This window comes from Elephas maximus, chromosome 1 (genome assembly GCF_024166365.1).
Source record: "Elephas maximus indicus isolate mEleMax1 chromosome 1, mEleMax1 primary haplotype, whole genome shotgun sequence".
Lineage (NCBI taxonomy): Eukaryota > Metazoa > Chordata > Mammalia > Proboscidea > Elephantidae > Elephas > Elephas maximus.
In genome coordinates, this window is record NC_064819.1 from 171,832,847 (window position 1) to 171,847,280 (window position 14,434).

The window sequence follows — 14,434 nt, forward strand, 5'->3', positions numbered from 1 at the left end:
GAGGGAGCATGGCCCTGCAACACCTTGATTTTGGACTTCTAGCCTCCAGAACTGTGACAGAGTAAATTCGTTTTTTAAGCCACCCTATTTGTGGCACTTTGTTAAGGCAGCCCTAGGAAATGAAAGCAATGGGTGGATGAATACAGGGAAAGAAAGGCATCCAGGGTGGTGAAAACCATAGGGGTTTACAGGTTGATTAGAGGGAGTTTAAGGGGATGTTGAATTTCCCTGTGGGTATCCACTGACATTCTTCCTTAATGGCCCTAAACGCTAAACATATTCACTTGCATGTAACCTTATGGAAGAAAAAAAATTCAAATTTTGGCAAATCATTCCCAGTTATTCAGCTTTTAACACGAACAGGGTAGAATATATGTATTAATATGACATCTCCAAGGTTTAATGTTAAGTGAAAAAAAGAACTGCAGAACAGTGAGTATACTATGTTACTATAGTATATGCGGGTTGTGTGTGTGTAATTGTGCCCGCCTGTGCGCGCACACACGTTATAAATTCCTAGCAGCTCTCCGAAATATTTATAAGAAACTGGTTAACAGAGGGAGAATTCTGTGGAGGCACGGGAAGGTGGGAGAAGAGGGATTTTCACTATATACCCTAAGAACCGTTTGAATTTTGTGTATGTATGTGTGTGTATATTTACCTATTTTTTCTGTATGTATGTGTGTGTATATTTACCTATTTTTTGTGTATGTGTATGTATGTGTGTGTATATTTACCTATTTTTTTATTTATCATTTATTTTTTATTTTTTTTTATTACCTATTTGAAGGAAGCCATGGCGGTGCAGTGGTTAAGAGCTCGGCTGCTAACAGAAAGGTTGGTGGTTCAAACCCACCAGCCGCTCTGCGAGAGAAAGATGTGGCAGTCTGCTTCCATAGAGATTACAGCCTTGGAAACCCTATGGGGCAGTTCTACTCTGTCCTACGGGGTAACTATGAGTCAGAATTGACTTGATGGCAATGTTTTTTTTTTGGTTTATTATCCATTTGAGACAAATAAAAAATGTATCAGAAAAGAAAAACAATTGCCAAAGCAGAAAATTTTAGATTTTGGCACAGGTTTCAATAAACTTTTCCTCTGGTTTATGTTTGGATTATCTTGGAGCCTCTCACTTTATGTGGGATCTGTTACACAGTTGGGTGATAGACAAGTGGTCTGTCTGGACTGTCAAGTCCTTGTTTTTAATGTCATCTTCAAATGAGACTTTAGGGGCAATCACAGAAATAACTGATGGAATTGAAGAAAGGAGACATTAATCACAGTTTATATAGTCTAAGCTAGGAATTAATTAAAAAAAAAATCCCATGGTTATTTCGTAAATAGTCTGCTTGTACTATATTGTGGTTTTAGGTTAAAAAGCAGTACTTTGTTAAATGTAAACAGTTTTAAACCACCCCAAACCCTTAATAATGAATCATACTACTATCATACAAAACATTTTAAGAAAAGTTTTCTCAAGTCCCTTTGAATCGACAAATAACAGATCCCTCAAACAAATAACTGATCAGTCATTCATTATAGAAAAATATTTCATCAAGATCACATTCTGGTTTTAGGCAATTTTCTGTTTTCTCACATTCCACAACAATATGCTTTCAAACTCCAAAGATAATGCTTTGCTTAGTTCTAAAAGAATTCATGTTTGATACGCACATAAGCATTTTGAGTTATTTAAAACTGAAATACATTTTTGAGATGTATTTCGACCACATTTCAGCTAACTTAAGGAGAAAGGATGTTCAATTTTTCTTACATAAGTATTCACTTCAAGGTTAAGCCAAATGTAAAATATTTACATCAACCTGCCATTAAAAAAAAAAAAAAAGAAGCTTCATGGACGCAAGGATGGAAGGTCTCAGATCAGAATAGCATCGCCTGGGGGCTTGTTGGAAATGCAAACTCTAAACAACAGCCTCACACAGCGATTACTATAAATATGAGAAGTGCTGGGCTAAGAAACCTGAACTATGTTCTGACTGAGGTTATACTTTTTAGTGTACACTGTACATTATCTTTAGTAATGAGGATAATGTTACTTTTTTAAAAAAAGACCAACCAGAGAGTCACACGTGCCAGAAATGACTGTAATAGTTGTTCACATCCTCCTCTTACTTCTGAAACTTTCCTCCTCTTAATCCATTCCCTCTTGCTTCTTCCCAGGTCATCTATTACCCTTCCTTCCCCCACATTCCCCCTTTTCCACTGGAGCCTTCCCTTTCATCCATGAACATACCAAGGTCTCCCTTATGCATAAAATATACGTTTACACACATTTTCTCTCCACCATACTATTGTCTCAGCTACAATCTTTTTTTTCCTTTCATCATTAAATTTCTCAAAAGTTGTCTACATTTGCTATTTCCACTTCCTCATCAACCGCTTACATCATAGTCCTTGCAACTTGACAGCTATCAGATGCACTGTGCCAAAACTGCTCTCTTGAAGGTCCTCAAGTGTTTTTTTTTTTTTTTCTTTTAAATTTCTCAAATGTTTCCTTTATATATATATATTATTATGGTGCTTTAGGTGAAAGTTTATAGCCCAAATTAGTTTCTCATTCAAAAACTTATATAAAACTGTTTCATAACATTGGTGGCAAACCCCATAATGTGACAATACTCTCCCCCTTTCCACCCTGGGTTCCCTGTGTCCATTCGACCAGTTCCTGTCCCTTCCTGCCTTCTACTCTTGCTTTTGGGCAGGAGTTGCCCATTTAGTCTCGTGTATTTGACTGAACTAAGAAGCACATTCCTCACATGTTATTGTTTGTAATCTTTGTCTGAAAAGTGGGCTGCGGGAGTGGCTTCAGTTCTGAGTTAGCAGGGTGCCTGGGGGCCATAGTGTCAGGAGTTCTTCCAGTCTCTGTCAGACCAGTAAGTTTGGTCTGTTTTTGTGAATTTGAATTTTGTTCTGCATTTTTCTCCCACTCTGTCCAGGGCTGTCTATTGTAGTCCCTGTCAGAACGGTCATTGATTTTAGCTGGGCACCATCTAGTTCTTCTGGGCTCAGGCTGGTGAAGGCTGTGGTTCATGTGATCCTTTATTCCTTTGAATAATATTTTCCTTATGTCTTTGGTTTTCTTCATTCTCCTTTGCTCCAAATGGGATGGAACCAATAGATGTATATTAGATGGCCACTTGAAGGTTTTTAAAGACCAAGATGGTACTCACCAAAGTAGGATGTAGAACATTTTCTTTATGAATTATGTTATGCCAATTGGGTTAGATGTCCCCTGAGACTATGGTCCCCAGACCTCAGCCCCAGAAACTCAGTCCCTTAAGGAGTTTGGGTGTGTCTAGGAAGCTTCTATGGCTTTACCGTGGACATGCTGTGCTGACTTCTCTGACATTGTGTGTTGTCTTTCCCTTTACCAAAGTTGACACTTGTCTACTATCTGCTAGTGATTTCCCCATCCCACCCCTCCCATCCCTCGTAACCGTCAAAGATTGGCTCTTTCTGTGTGTAAACCTTGAGTTTTTATAATAGTGGTCTCATATACTATTTGTCCTTTTATGATTGACTTTTATTTTACTCAGCATAATGCCCTCCAGATTCATCCATGTTGTGAGATGTTTTGTGGATTCATCATTGTTCTTTATTGTTGTGTAGTTGTCCCCAGGTATTTAGTAGGCATATACAAAGTCCTGGTCTCCATTATCATTTCCCTAGATCCTGCTGTATTTTATGAATTCTTTTTTTAGACTCTCTTCTTTTAAAAACACTATTCTGATTTTTATAGACATGTAGAAACTTCTGTCTCTGGCATCTGCCTTCTTCCTTCCTCTTTTTGCCCTTCAAGTATGGACATTCCCCTTAGGTTAGTCCAAGGTCTTCTCTTTCTACTCTGTATCTTTTCTGTGTGTTCTCTCCCTTCTCCTGCTCCAGGGCTGAAGAGCACTGGTCCCTCTTTAGAACTTCAACAATCTTTATTATTTTCATTCATTTAATAAAAAAAAAAAATTTTTTTTTAATAAATATTTATTGAGGGCCTATGACATGCTATTGCATTGTGCTAGGCACTGGTGAACAAAGTAGATCCAGTCCCTGCCCTCTCAGAACTTACAGCCTACCAGGAAATATAAATATAGAGCAATTAGTACAGATGGGATATTGAGGAAAAAGTAGAGAATGAACTGAGAGGAGCGGGCAATTATAACCAAATCTATTTTAGGAGTAGAGTTTCCAGATAAAATGTAGGATCCCCACATGAAGCTGAATTTCAGATAAAGAAGTCATTTTTAGTCTAAGTATGCTCCAAATATTGCATGGGATACATTTATACAAAGAAGAAAAAAAAAAAACTATTTGTTGTTTATCTGAAATTCAATTTTAACTAGGTATCACACATTTGGCCTTCTAAATCTGGCAACCCTTTGGAGAGTAAAATCCTGAGGACTGGAGAAGAAAGTGCTGAAAAATTGAAAAAAGATGAGTAAGACTTGGCAAGCACAAGGAGATACATTTTACAGAGAGGTAATTTTTTTTTTTTTTAATAGTCAAGGCAAGAGTTTGTAATAAGAGTTTCATGCTTTTGAGAATGAGATAGATAGATATGGTTGGATCATGAAGAAGAGAAAGAATACTGGGGATACATTTAGTAGGGGGAACCCAGATATTGCAAAGCCTTTGTCACGTTAGTGTCTTGGACTAGGGAATTCACATACGGAAAGGCGGATGGTTAAGTTATTCCAACGTATGACTGATTCAGGTCCTTGCCAAACTCTTTGTTTCAACTTGCACCTCCAGGTGGGTGACTCCCACACCTATTTCCAGCCTTTGCAGCTCGGATCGCTGTCATGAGCTGCAGCCCCACACTTAGAGTGCTCACTGACAATTCTATACCAAAGACCTTTTCTATATCCAGTCTTCAATTGGGAGTGCAAATCAGAATCACTTGTAAGGCATTAAACATATCTCAATGCCTCAGTCCTACAGAAACTGAGCTAATGGTGTGTGTGTTCAGAAATAAGTAGTTTTGAATGTTTGGAAGTAGCTCCGCAGGTAACTGGGATGTGTAGCAAGCATTGAGAACTAGTGTCTCTCTTAACCCCTCAAATACGAGTATTTAAACCTGCTTCAAAACTAAACACATTGCCTGTCTGCCCTCCCCACCCCAACTAAATTCTTATTTGGGTAACTAATTTCCCAGATTTTTTTTTTATCACCTTTGACTTCTTCCTGCCAGGTCTCTCATATTGCTCAGTTGCTTCTTCCTCTGTTTTCTTTTAGCTGAAACATTTTTCCACTATCAATATTATAATGCCTTTGGTTTGAAATTCATCACTTTATCACCAAAAGGGCCAGGCCAGCGGAGCTCCTGGACCGATGCGTCAAAGCTGGTGTAGCAGGCAACGGGGAGCTAGAAGGTCAGCTTTTGAGCCTAACCCTGTTTCAACCAGAGAAGCCCCTCTTGACTTGCTTTTCTGGACATTTCAGAAAGCAAATATTCGAGAAAGAACTCTGCTGCAAAAAAAAAAAAAAAAAAAAAAAGTTTGCTGATTACAGTAGCTTTATCTCATTGGACCCCCAGACTCAGCCTGTTCTAAATCTCCCTATGCACTCCTACCAGAGTCATCATCTTAAAAGGTTACTCTGAACATGTGATCTGTTGTTCTTATTGTTAGGTGTCGTCAAGTCGGTTCCGACTCATAAAACTACTGAAAAATATTCAATGGCTCTTAGTGCACATCAAATAAAATCTCATCTCCTTAGCCTGGTATTCAAGGCTTCCTATAATCTTATCAGAATATAATTTTCCCGTCTTCTCTCTCTCCCCCAGACAAGTGACAGGTTCCAGCTCAGGTGGACAACCTTCCTTCTGAGCTTTTTATTCATGCGGCTCTGTCTGGCTTACTGTCACCCACTCACCTTCCCTCATCCCCATTTATGAAAATTTTACCCTTCCTTCAAGTTTGAGCTCAAAAACCACTTCTTCGATGCAGCTTTTCCTAATGTATTTGGAAGTTATAGAAATGTATTAATTCAACAAATATTTAATAAGCCCCTACAAAGAAGAATTGATGCCTTTGAATTATGGTACTGGTGAAGAATATTGAATACACTATGGACTGCCAAAAGAACGAACAGATCTGTCTTGGAAGAAGTACAGCCAGAAGGCTCCTTAGAAGCAAGGACGGCAAGACTTCATCTCACATACTTTTGACACGTTATCAGGAGTGATCAGTCCTTGGAGAGGGACATCACGCTTGGTAGAGGGTCAGCGAAAAAGAGGAAGACCCTCAACGAGATGGATGGACACAGTGGCTGCAACAATGGGCTCAAGCATAACAATTATGAGGATGGCATAGGACTGGGCAGTGTTTTTATTGTTGTACACAGGATCACTATGAGTTGGAACTGACTTGATGGTACCCAACAACATAACAACAATGATGTGCTGGGCATTGTTAGAGGAATGGGGATAAACAGAAGAATGAGACAAGTCCTTGCCCTCCAGCAAGACGGGCAAGGTGTCCAGTGTAGCCAAGGCAGAGAGTGATGATAGCAGATGAGGTCAGAATTTGATAAAGAGTTTAGATTTATTTTGGGTGGGATGGAAAGATATTGGAAACTCTTTATCAAGTAACTACCTATAATTTGAAGAAAAGGTGAAAGAAAGCATAAGAGTGGAAGCAGGGAGACCAAAAAAGAGGCTATCGTAGTAGTCCATGTTAGAGACAACAGTTGCTTAGACTTGGTGGTAGCAGTGGTGGTAAGAAGTTGATATATTAATGGTATTATTTTGAAGGTAGAGTCATCAGGATGTGCTGATGGATTAGATATGGGGTGTGAAGGGAAGGAGAATTAAAAATAACTCCTAGGTTTTGGGACTGGATGACTGGGTAGCATTAAAATGGGAAAGGGTGGAAGAGGTGTGGGTTTGAGGAAAAAGTCAAGTGTTCTGTTTCAACCAAGTAAAATTTGAACTGCCTACTAGACAGCTAAAACAGGATGTCAAACAGGCACTTGGGCATAAGTTTGGAACTCAAGGGAGAGGTCAATGTTGGGGATAACATATGGATGATGTTGAAAGCTATGGGATGAAATCACACAGTGAGTGTAGCTAGACAAGAGGGCCAAAGCCTGAGCCCTGGGACATTTCAATATTTAGGGGTCAAGAAGAGAAGAATAATCACAGGAAACCGAGAAAGGCGCTGAGGTGGGAGGAAAACCAGGAGGGTGTGGTGACAAGTGAAGAAAGTGTTTCAAGAATGAAGGTGTGATCAACTGTTAGTGCTTCTGAGAGGTCAAACAAGATACGATCTAATTAGCTCCAAGTAAATCCTTCTCTCAGCTCTATTTTCTGATAGTGTTTTATTTATACCTTATTGCAATTTCTAAGAATTATGTTGCATAGTTATTTTTGGATCTCTTTTCTTCACTTATAGAGGTTCCTTAAGGCCAGACATCTTGTCTTGTTCCTTCCAGACCATCAAATATCCTATTTGCTCAACAAGTGTTTGAACAGATAAATGAATCATGTGGAACTCTGTAAAACCTAGAAGGATGTGGCTAACAGAATCAGCAATTAAGTGTTGGTTTCACTGAGCTCCTAAGTGGTCTTCTTTAAGACTAGTGTGTGGGCTTTGTTCTACCTAGAATGAAAGATGCCCATCACACATTTGAGTTGGACTATTGCTCACCATAACCTATCTAGCTAGCATTTCTATTTTTTTACTCTGATTCAAGCATAATTTTTTTTTTTTTTTTTGCATAGTGTAGTCCAAAAGTAACTTAGCTTTTACCTGATTTGCCCCCATGTGACCTTCACCTGTAACCTGATTTGTTTTCTTGACCTGGCTACCTCTCACCTCTTAACATTGGCTTCAGGATCTGGCAATACCTTCAGAGGTCATCAGTAACTTTCTCTGTCATACTCTAACATTAGCTTCATTACAGTGTATCAGAGACATTTCATATTGCATGGTAATTTTAAAACAATGATAAAAGGAGATATAGAAATAAACGGACCAGGAATGACCAACTTCTTAAGGAAGGGCTGGTTGAAATGTTATATTATCTAATACCTAGAAAAGGGCTGGTAGTCAGGAGATGAAATTTTTCCCTAGGGGCCTGCACAAAATCCCCGGGTGGTGCAAATGTTATGCATTTCCCTACAAGCTGAAAGGTTGGGGGTTTGAACCCCCTCAGAGGTACCTCAGGGGACAGGCCTGGCAACCTGCTTCTGAAAGGTCACAGCCTTGAGAACTCTATGGGACTTCTACTCTGCACTCGTGGGGTTGCCATGAGTCAGAATCAACTTGATGGCACCTAACAGCACAAAATCTTTGGGGTCAGATAAAGTTTATGGATCAATGGTTACTGTTTCTGGAAAAGAAAGCAAAAAACCAACAGTTCTGAGTACCATGAGAATACTGACATCCAACCTAAGCATGTAAATTTTAGCAAAATAACTTGGTATTTGGAAAATTGTGTACTAAACAACACAGAAAGACAACAACACAAAAAGACAAGGTCATCAGGCCTGAAGAGGTACAGTATGGAACTAGAAATCAGGAATTCCTGCTGCATGTGCCCACTGCCACAGAAAACCATCTCATATGTGAAGCCAGCTTCTCTTTGGCCTTACCTGCTCACCATTTGGGCCTGTTGGTAATTATTTTCATAGAATGCCACATTTCAGCTCCTTGGCTTTCTTGGCTAGTTTTATGGTGGCTCCCTGAGCACAAATATTCACCTTAGATTCCTCTTACACTCATACCTACCTAAGGATTGAAAAGGAGTTTTCACCAGTCCATTGACCGCTTGCCTTAATTTTTATATTTGGGTGTATGTTTGGCAAAGAGAACTTCTGATTAATTTCAGCCCTTCCAAACTACAGCTGAGCAGCCAGACTATCTATGCAATATTGCAGTATGAAAACTGAAAAGCTCCTTAAGGCCAGAAGCCATGCCTGTCACATAAACTGCTGTGTTCCCTCCCCCCCCCCCAAACCTGCACATTACTTGGCATATATTAGGTACTCAGTAAACACTTGGTGAATGAATTTCAAGAGCCTGACAAAATGGAACATATCTGAAGGAAGAGGTGGTTGAAGGAACTAGAGAGATTTTCCTTGAAGATGAGTAGAAGCTTGAGAGCATCCTTCAAATGCCCAGTTGTCAGAAAGGGAGGGATAAGACTTAAGCTGTATAGTTTTAGATCATTAGGATCTAATGACTTAATGCATTTCCCATATAATATATAGCTTTCTCCAAACTTTTATTCACCAAGTATTTATTACCTTTTTTTTTTTTACTATGTTCCAGTCTACTAGGCCTTGGGGATATAATACTGAGCTAAACAGACCTAGTTTTTGGATCTGTGAAGGTTATACTCCAGTGTGGGAAACGATCAAATAACCACACAAATATTTAATTATAAACCACAGCGTTACGAAGGGAAAGCTCATCAGCATTGTTGAAGTGAGATGTGAAGCAGGGAGATATCCTCCTTCACTTGAAATATTAAAGATTGAAACCCAAATATTTTCTTAAAGCCTTCATGAGGAAGCTTCTAATAGTCTAAAAAAAAAAATTTTTTTTCTTTTTTTTTTGTGTTTAAATAACCTCGCTCACAGGCCCAACACACTCCCCTTGCTAAAAATGTATTACATTTTCAGAAGTACAGTCTTAGATGCAAAAGCAAGACATAAACCACTCATTTATGAAACGGTCAGAATTAACAAACACCTCCAGATGCTTTGCAAGAATTGCTCCAACGTTAAGGGCTGCTTAAATTACAGTGATGTTGAAACAGAAGATACGTTCTGTGGTCTACATTGCAACTAAAATGAATGTGAACTGACGTAAGGATCTGGTCCACAAGGGTCCCTACTGAAAGTAGCTGATTTGACTAAGCAACTCTTCATCAGTTTGATGTAATGCCAACTCGAACCAACTGCCCTTTGTGTATCTCTAAATGGCGAAGTTCCTCCTATTTTTATAACTGATATTCTTAACGGGAAAATATAGCACTGATTTTGAAGTGTCATTTAGTAATTATCGGTTGATTTTTTTTTTTAAAGAAACATTCACTAAGCACCAATTATATGCTAGACACTCCACTATGAAATGGGGAAAGATGAAAAAGCCTGGTTGTGCTTTATTGTTGTAATATGGGGGTGCAGAAGCTAGAAGGAAAGCTAACCACTTTCAGAAGAAATCAATTGATACGTCAAAACAGGCTGACACTCCTAAACCTTCAGCTTTATCTTAACCTTACTGTTCACCATTCTAACACGTTCATTGTTAACAAATACAAAGTATTTAAAAACTTTAAATACTTACTGATTCACCAAGTGATTAAAAAATCGAGAACCTTTTTCACTCCACTGTTATTGTTGGTTATGGACCGTCTAGTCGGTTCCTACTCATAGTGATCCTACTGGACAAAATGGAACTGCCTCATAGGGTTTCCAAGGAGTGGCTGGTGGATTTGAACTGCCAATCTTCTGGTTAGCAGCCAAGCCCTTAACCATTGAGCCACTTTTGGTTACCATATTATGCCTACTAGATTCTGCAATATTGCATTTGCTAAGTGTGGAGAATCACAAATTTGTAATTCATGCTTGAATTTAAAGCATTTTTTTTTGTCAGATGAATTTTATAATTACAAAGTATCAATTAATCTCAAATTATCTAAAAAAGGCATGCCTTTCCCCCCTTCCTCGCCCCTGGGGTAATTTTTAATACTTTCAGATCTTGAAATGACTACAGTTAGAAAACACTTAAGAGGATGACCGAACTCAAGAGACAAGTAGGTAATTTCACTGATTATATCCCAGTGATTGACTTTGAATGGGTCCAAACTGTCTCAAGTATCTTGACAGTCAATTTTCCCCTATCATATCCCAAGATTCTACACTTGTACTTCAACTATGTTGGCACATCTAACAGGAAACCCAACTTACCTCAGACCTAAATTTGAATACTATGATAAATAAAAAGTGAGACTGTTGTTCTTTGGCATGACCCACATAAACCAAATTTCTGAAAAATGACAGGATGAAAAAGTTACCTCAGTAGCTCATTAAAAAATAAATAAATAAACATACCCTAGAAAGATTACTATTAAAAGTTACTGCCACTTGATGCCAGATCTTGTACACTTCAGCATTTTTGGGAAATGATCAATTCCTACCTAGTTTCCAGTGAACTGGGATAAACATAACAAGACTAGCCCATTCATAAAGTCACCTCAGGCTCAGACTGGAATATGGACTATACACACCATCATCCTATAAAGCCAGTAGGTCAACCTTGACAAATTATGAACAGGCCACTTCTGGTCTCTAGATACATAAAGAAGTCCATCAAACTCTTAGATTATTCAGAACTTAGATTATTCAAATGTAAAACCACACCATGAAAGATAAGCAATGATAGCCTTTATTTAGGCTAAATTTATTCCTGCCCAGTTAACAGTGCCAATATTTTGGAAACACATTTTCATTTTCCTAGGGGGTTACTATTTATTAAAGATGAGTTAAACAAGCACATGGAGATTTGTGGCCCTCTCCAATTTTCTTCCATATGTTCTTTTATCCCTCACCTTTTTCATTTTTTTAAAGAAACTTTTATGACAGATGTAAAGGTAAGGAAATTTTAACGATTTCCCCAACAGGTAACTTGCTTCATGTAAATGTTACCTCCAACTTCTAGAAAAAAGACAGACAAAAAGTTTACTAAATTTTTTAATAAACCATAAAATTTAAGTATTCAAATAAAAAGAAACAAAAATAGATATTTAAGCCAAGCACTAATTTGTATTTTAATTCTTCCTCTGGTTATTGCAGGCTTGACTTACCAGGAATATGAAGACTAGAGTAATAAAGTTAGAATGCTTGTGTAACAATGAACAAGTAAGTAAAAATGGGCAATGACTTAATGAAATTTACTTTCAAATCTGGAAGTAAGTGTCAGCAGCTTACTCAAGCTGGCTGCAGAGGCCTTACACTGACTGTCTCATCCGTGGAAAACTACTATGGCTTACCATTCTCACCACACTTTCATCATCACAACTTAGTACTCCCTGGCATTTTGATCCTTTTGCTCTCTGAAGCTCACTTCAGTCTATCAAAACATCAAGGGGGAAAATCCCCAAACTGAACAGAAGAGTAAGCACTTCTAAACGTGAACAATCATATTCAGACCAATCTCTTTGCAAAAATACAAGTCAGTGGGTTTTTTTTAATCCTTAAGTAACTCAGATACCACTGTTTTTTTTTTTTCTGCCTTTACTAAAATTCCACTTTTCCACTTATTTACATTGGCCAGGTATTTTCTACTGGCTTCTATTTTTCTCAGATCATATTGGTACCACATGGTTTTCTTTTTGATTGAGCCCTATAATTTCTATTCCAGGATATTTGCTTTTTGACCAAGTACAACCTTCTCTTCCTGTAAATAAATTTGGTATTTATCAATGAAAATTAAGAAAGAAAAAAAGAAAGCACTAGCAGGGTCTCACTTTAACATTCAGATAATTTTTCACAAGAAAAACATTCATTTTTATTATGGAATCTAAAACCATTATTGTATGATACTATAAGTCTTTTAGCATACTCAAATGGGTTGACATTCAATATGGACAGCAAGCTAGCTCATAAGAAACATACTGTAATGCACAAATATGTTTAGCTGCTAGAATTCCAGCAGCTTGGTAATAAAGTGAAGCAAAAATTTCCTTCTATTGAATAAGAGCTCCAGTAACATCTGAATATTTTTGGTAAAGTTAAGGAAAAGCTACTGCAGTCAGGAGATAAGTAATTGTTTTACTTCAAAGACTGGCTGCCAGGGGACCACATAAAATATTAGACTTGGAGCCAATAAAAAACGCTAGCTTGGAAATAATTTTTGTCCCCAAAACGCACAATTATCTTATACAGATGTTTAACCATACTATGATTTGACAGGTTTATAGTTGTAAACAAAACAGCAAAGAAAAACTAACATTATTTATACCTTTAGCATGTATAGAAAACAAATTTTAAAATTGGCAATGAGAAATTCTATGACAGCTCCTGAGACAAGTTATCCTATGTCCTACACCTATCCGTGCCAATAACGGCCAATCTGAACAGTCACCCAAAGTAAAAACAGTGATCTACCGCACGTGAGTCAGAAAGTACTTGGAAAGTGACGAAGCTGTATGTTATTAAATGACAAAACATATTTAGAGGTTTTATTTAAAAATCTCTCACTGTTCATTATCAAAGTTACAAGATTGTTTGCATACCAATAGACAGACTGTAAACATAGGAAATTTTCATTAAGGAAAGATGGGTTTACCGTAATTTGATCTTTTACAAAAAATTACTGCAAGTTATTGATAACAGAATTTCTCTTTTACTTTCTTAAGTCTAATTCTCTTGAAAATTAAACCAATGTTTCCACTCCCTTGAGCTAAAGTTCAACCATGGTCACCTTAGGAAATACCCCTGTTTATTTGTTAATCAGAAATACAAATTGAGTGGCACATTATTTCCATTTCTTCTTAGGCCAAAGGTTTCAGCTTCATTATATTTTACAAGAAAATAGAAGACTTGCAGTGGTCCTGTGAAGTCTTTCATGTCACAGCTGAGGTTTAATGACGGCAGTGGAGGAAAGCAGTGGTAATGCAAAGACCAGCCCAATCGCCCTTATCTGACATGGAATCTTTTTCCTGTTTGGCTTGCAGCAGCAAAGTGTTTCTGGTCAAGATGCCTCCACCAAACCTGATTGAAGCAGAAAGGTGACATGCTCTGGTAAATCCTGTTTAAGGGTGATTCCGTTCAGGCAAATGGTTGATCCTTTAATCTGTTGGTTGTGGGATGATACTAATATGAAGAAAATTATCCGGGTAGCTCAGATGTTCACTCAACCATTGCAGAGGTGTTTCCAGCATTGGCTCAATTCCATGAATCATTACTTGATTCTTCTTTTCCCCATCTATTCCAGGAAAAGAAATCCAACAGTGATTATTAAGAGTCAAAATTGCTGAAGAAAAAAAATCTGTTGTCTTTTAAGAATCCTTAGTGAATTAAATGGATTTTTACAGCTTTAACAGGTTAAACCTCATCTGTCTCCTGAGCAGGAAATGTGGACATGGAGAAAGTTCAAATGTTGCAATATGTATCACCCAAAACAGAAACCTGAGGGTTACAATGAATTCTGATAAAAATTCTGTTGCTATATGTGAAAGTATTCATTCTTTCTTAATTACTGTGCGTACCTAAGATTGACGTTAATGAAACTATAGTGGAGAAAACAGCCCATTGTACCCACTGGCCAAACTTACTTTACTTACACATTAAAAACTGTAGTAATTAGCTATTAAGAATGATAGCTATTGGAAGCAGGTCAATACATATTTAAAAAATGGAAAACAGAAATGTGACTACCCATTAACTAGAATAATAAAAAATCAGATC

At 37.7% G+C, this 14,434-nt stretch overlaps 1 protein-coding gene across 4 annotated transcripts in view; it reads right to left on the minus strand.

The window, feature by feature from the left end:
• Positions 1 to 14,434, minus strand: part of ATG5 (autophagy related 5) — a 226,154-nt gene that overhangs the window by 54,341 nt on the left and 157,379 nt on the right. Inside the window, exon 8 of one of the 4 annotated variants that reach the window (XM_049898379.1) lies at positions 13,538 to 13,952. The exons of the other annotated variants lie outside the window; for them this stretch is intronic. Within the exon in view, the coding sequence (XP_049754336.1) occupies positions 13,816 to 13,952 (137 nt within the window). The 3' untranslated portion in view covers positions 13,538 to 13,815. Of the gene's footprint in view, positions 1 to 13,537; positions 13,953 to 14,434 lie in introns of those variants that run through there. 4 annotated transcript variants of the gene reach the window in all.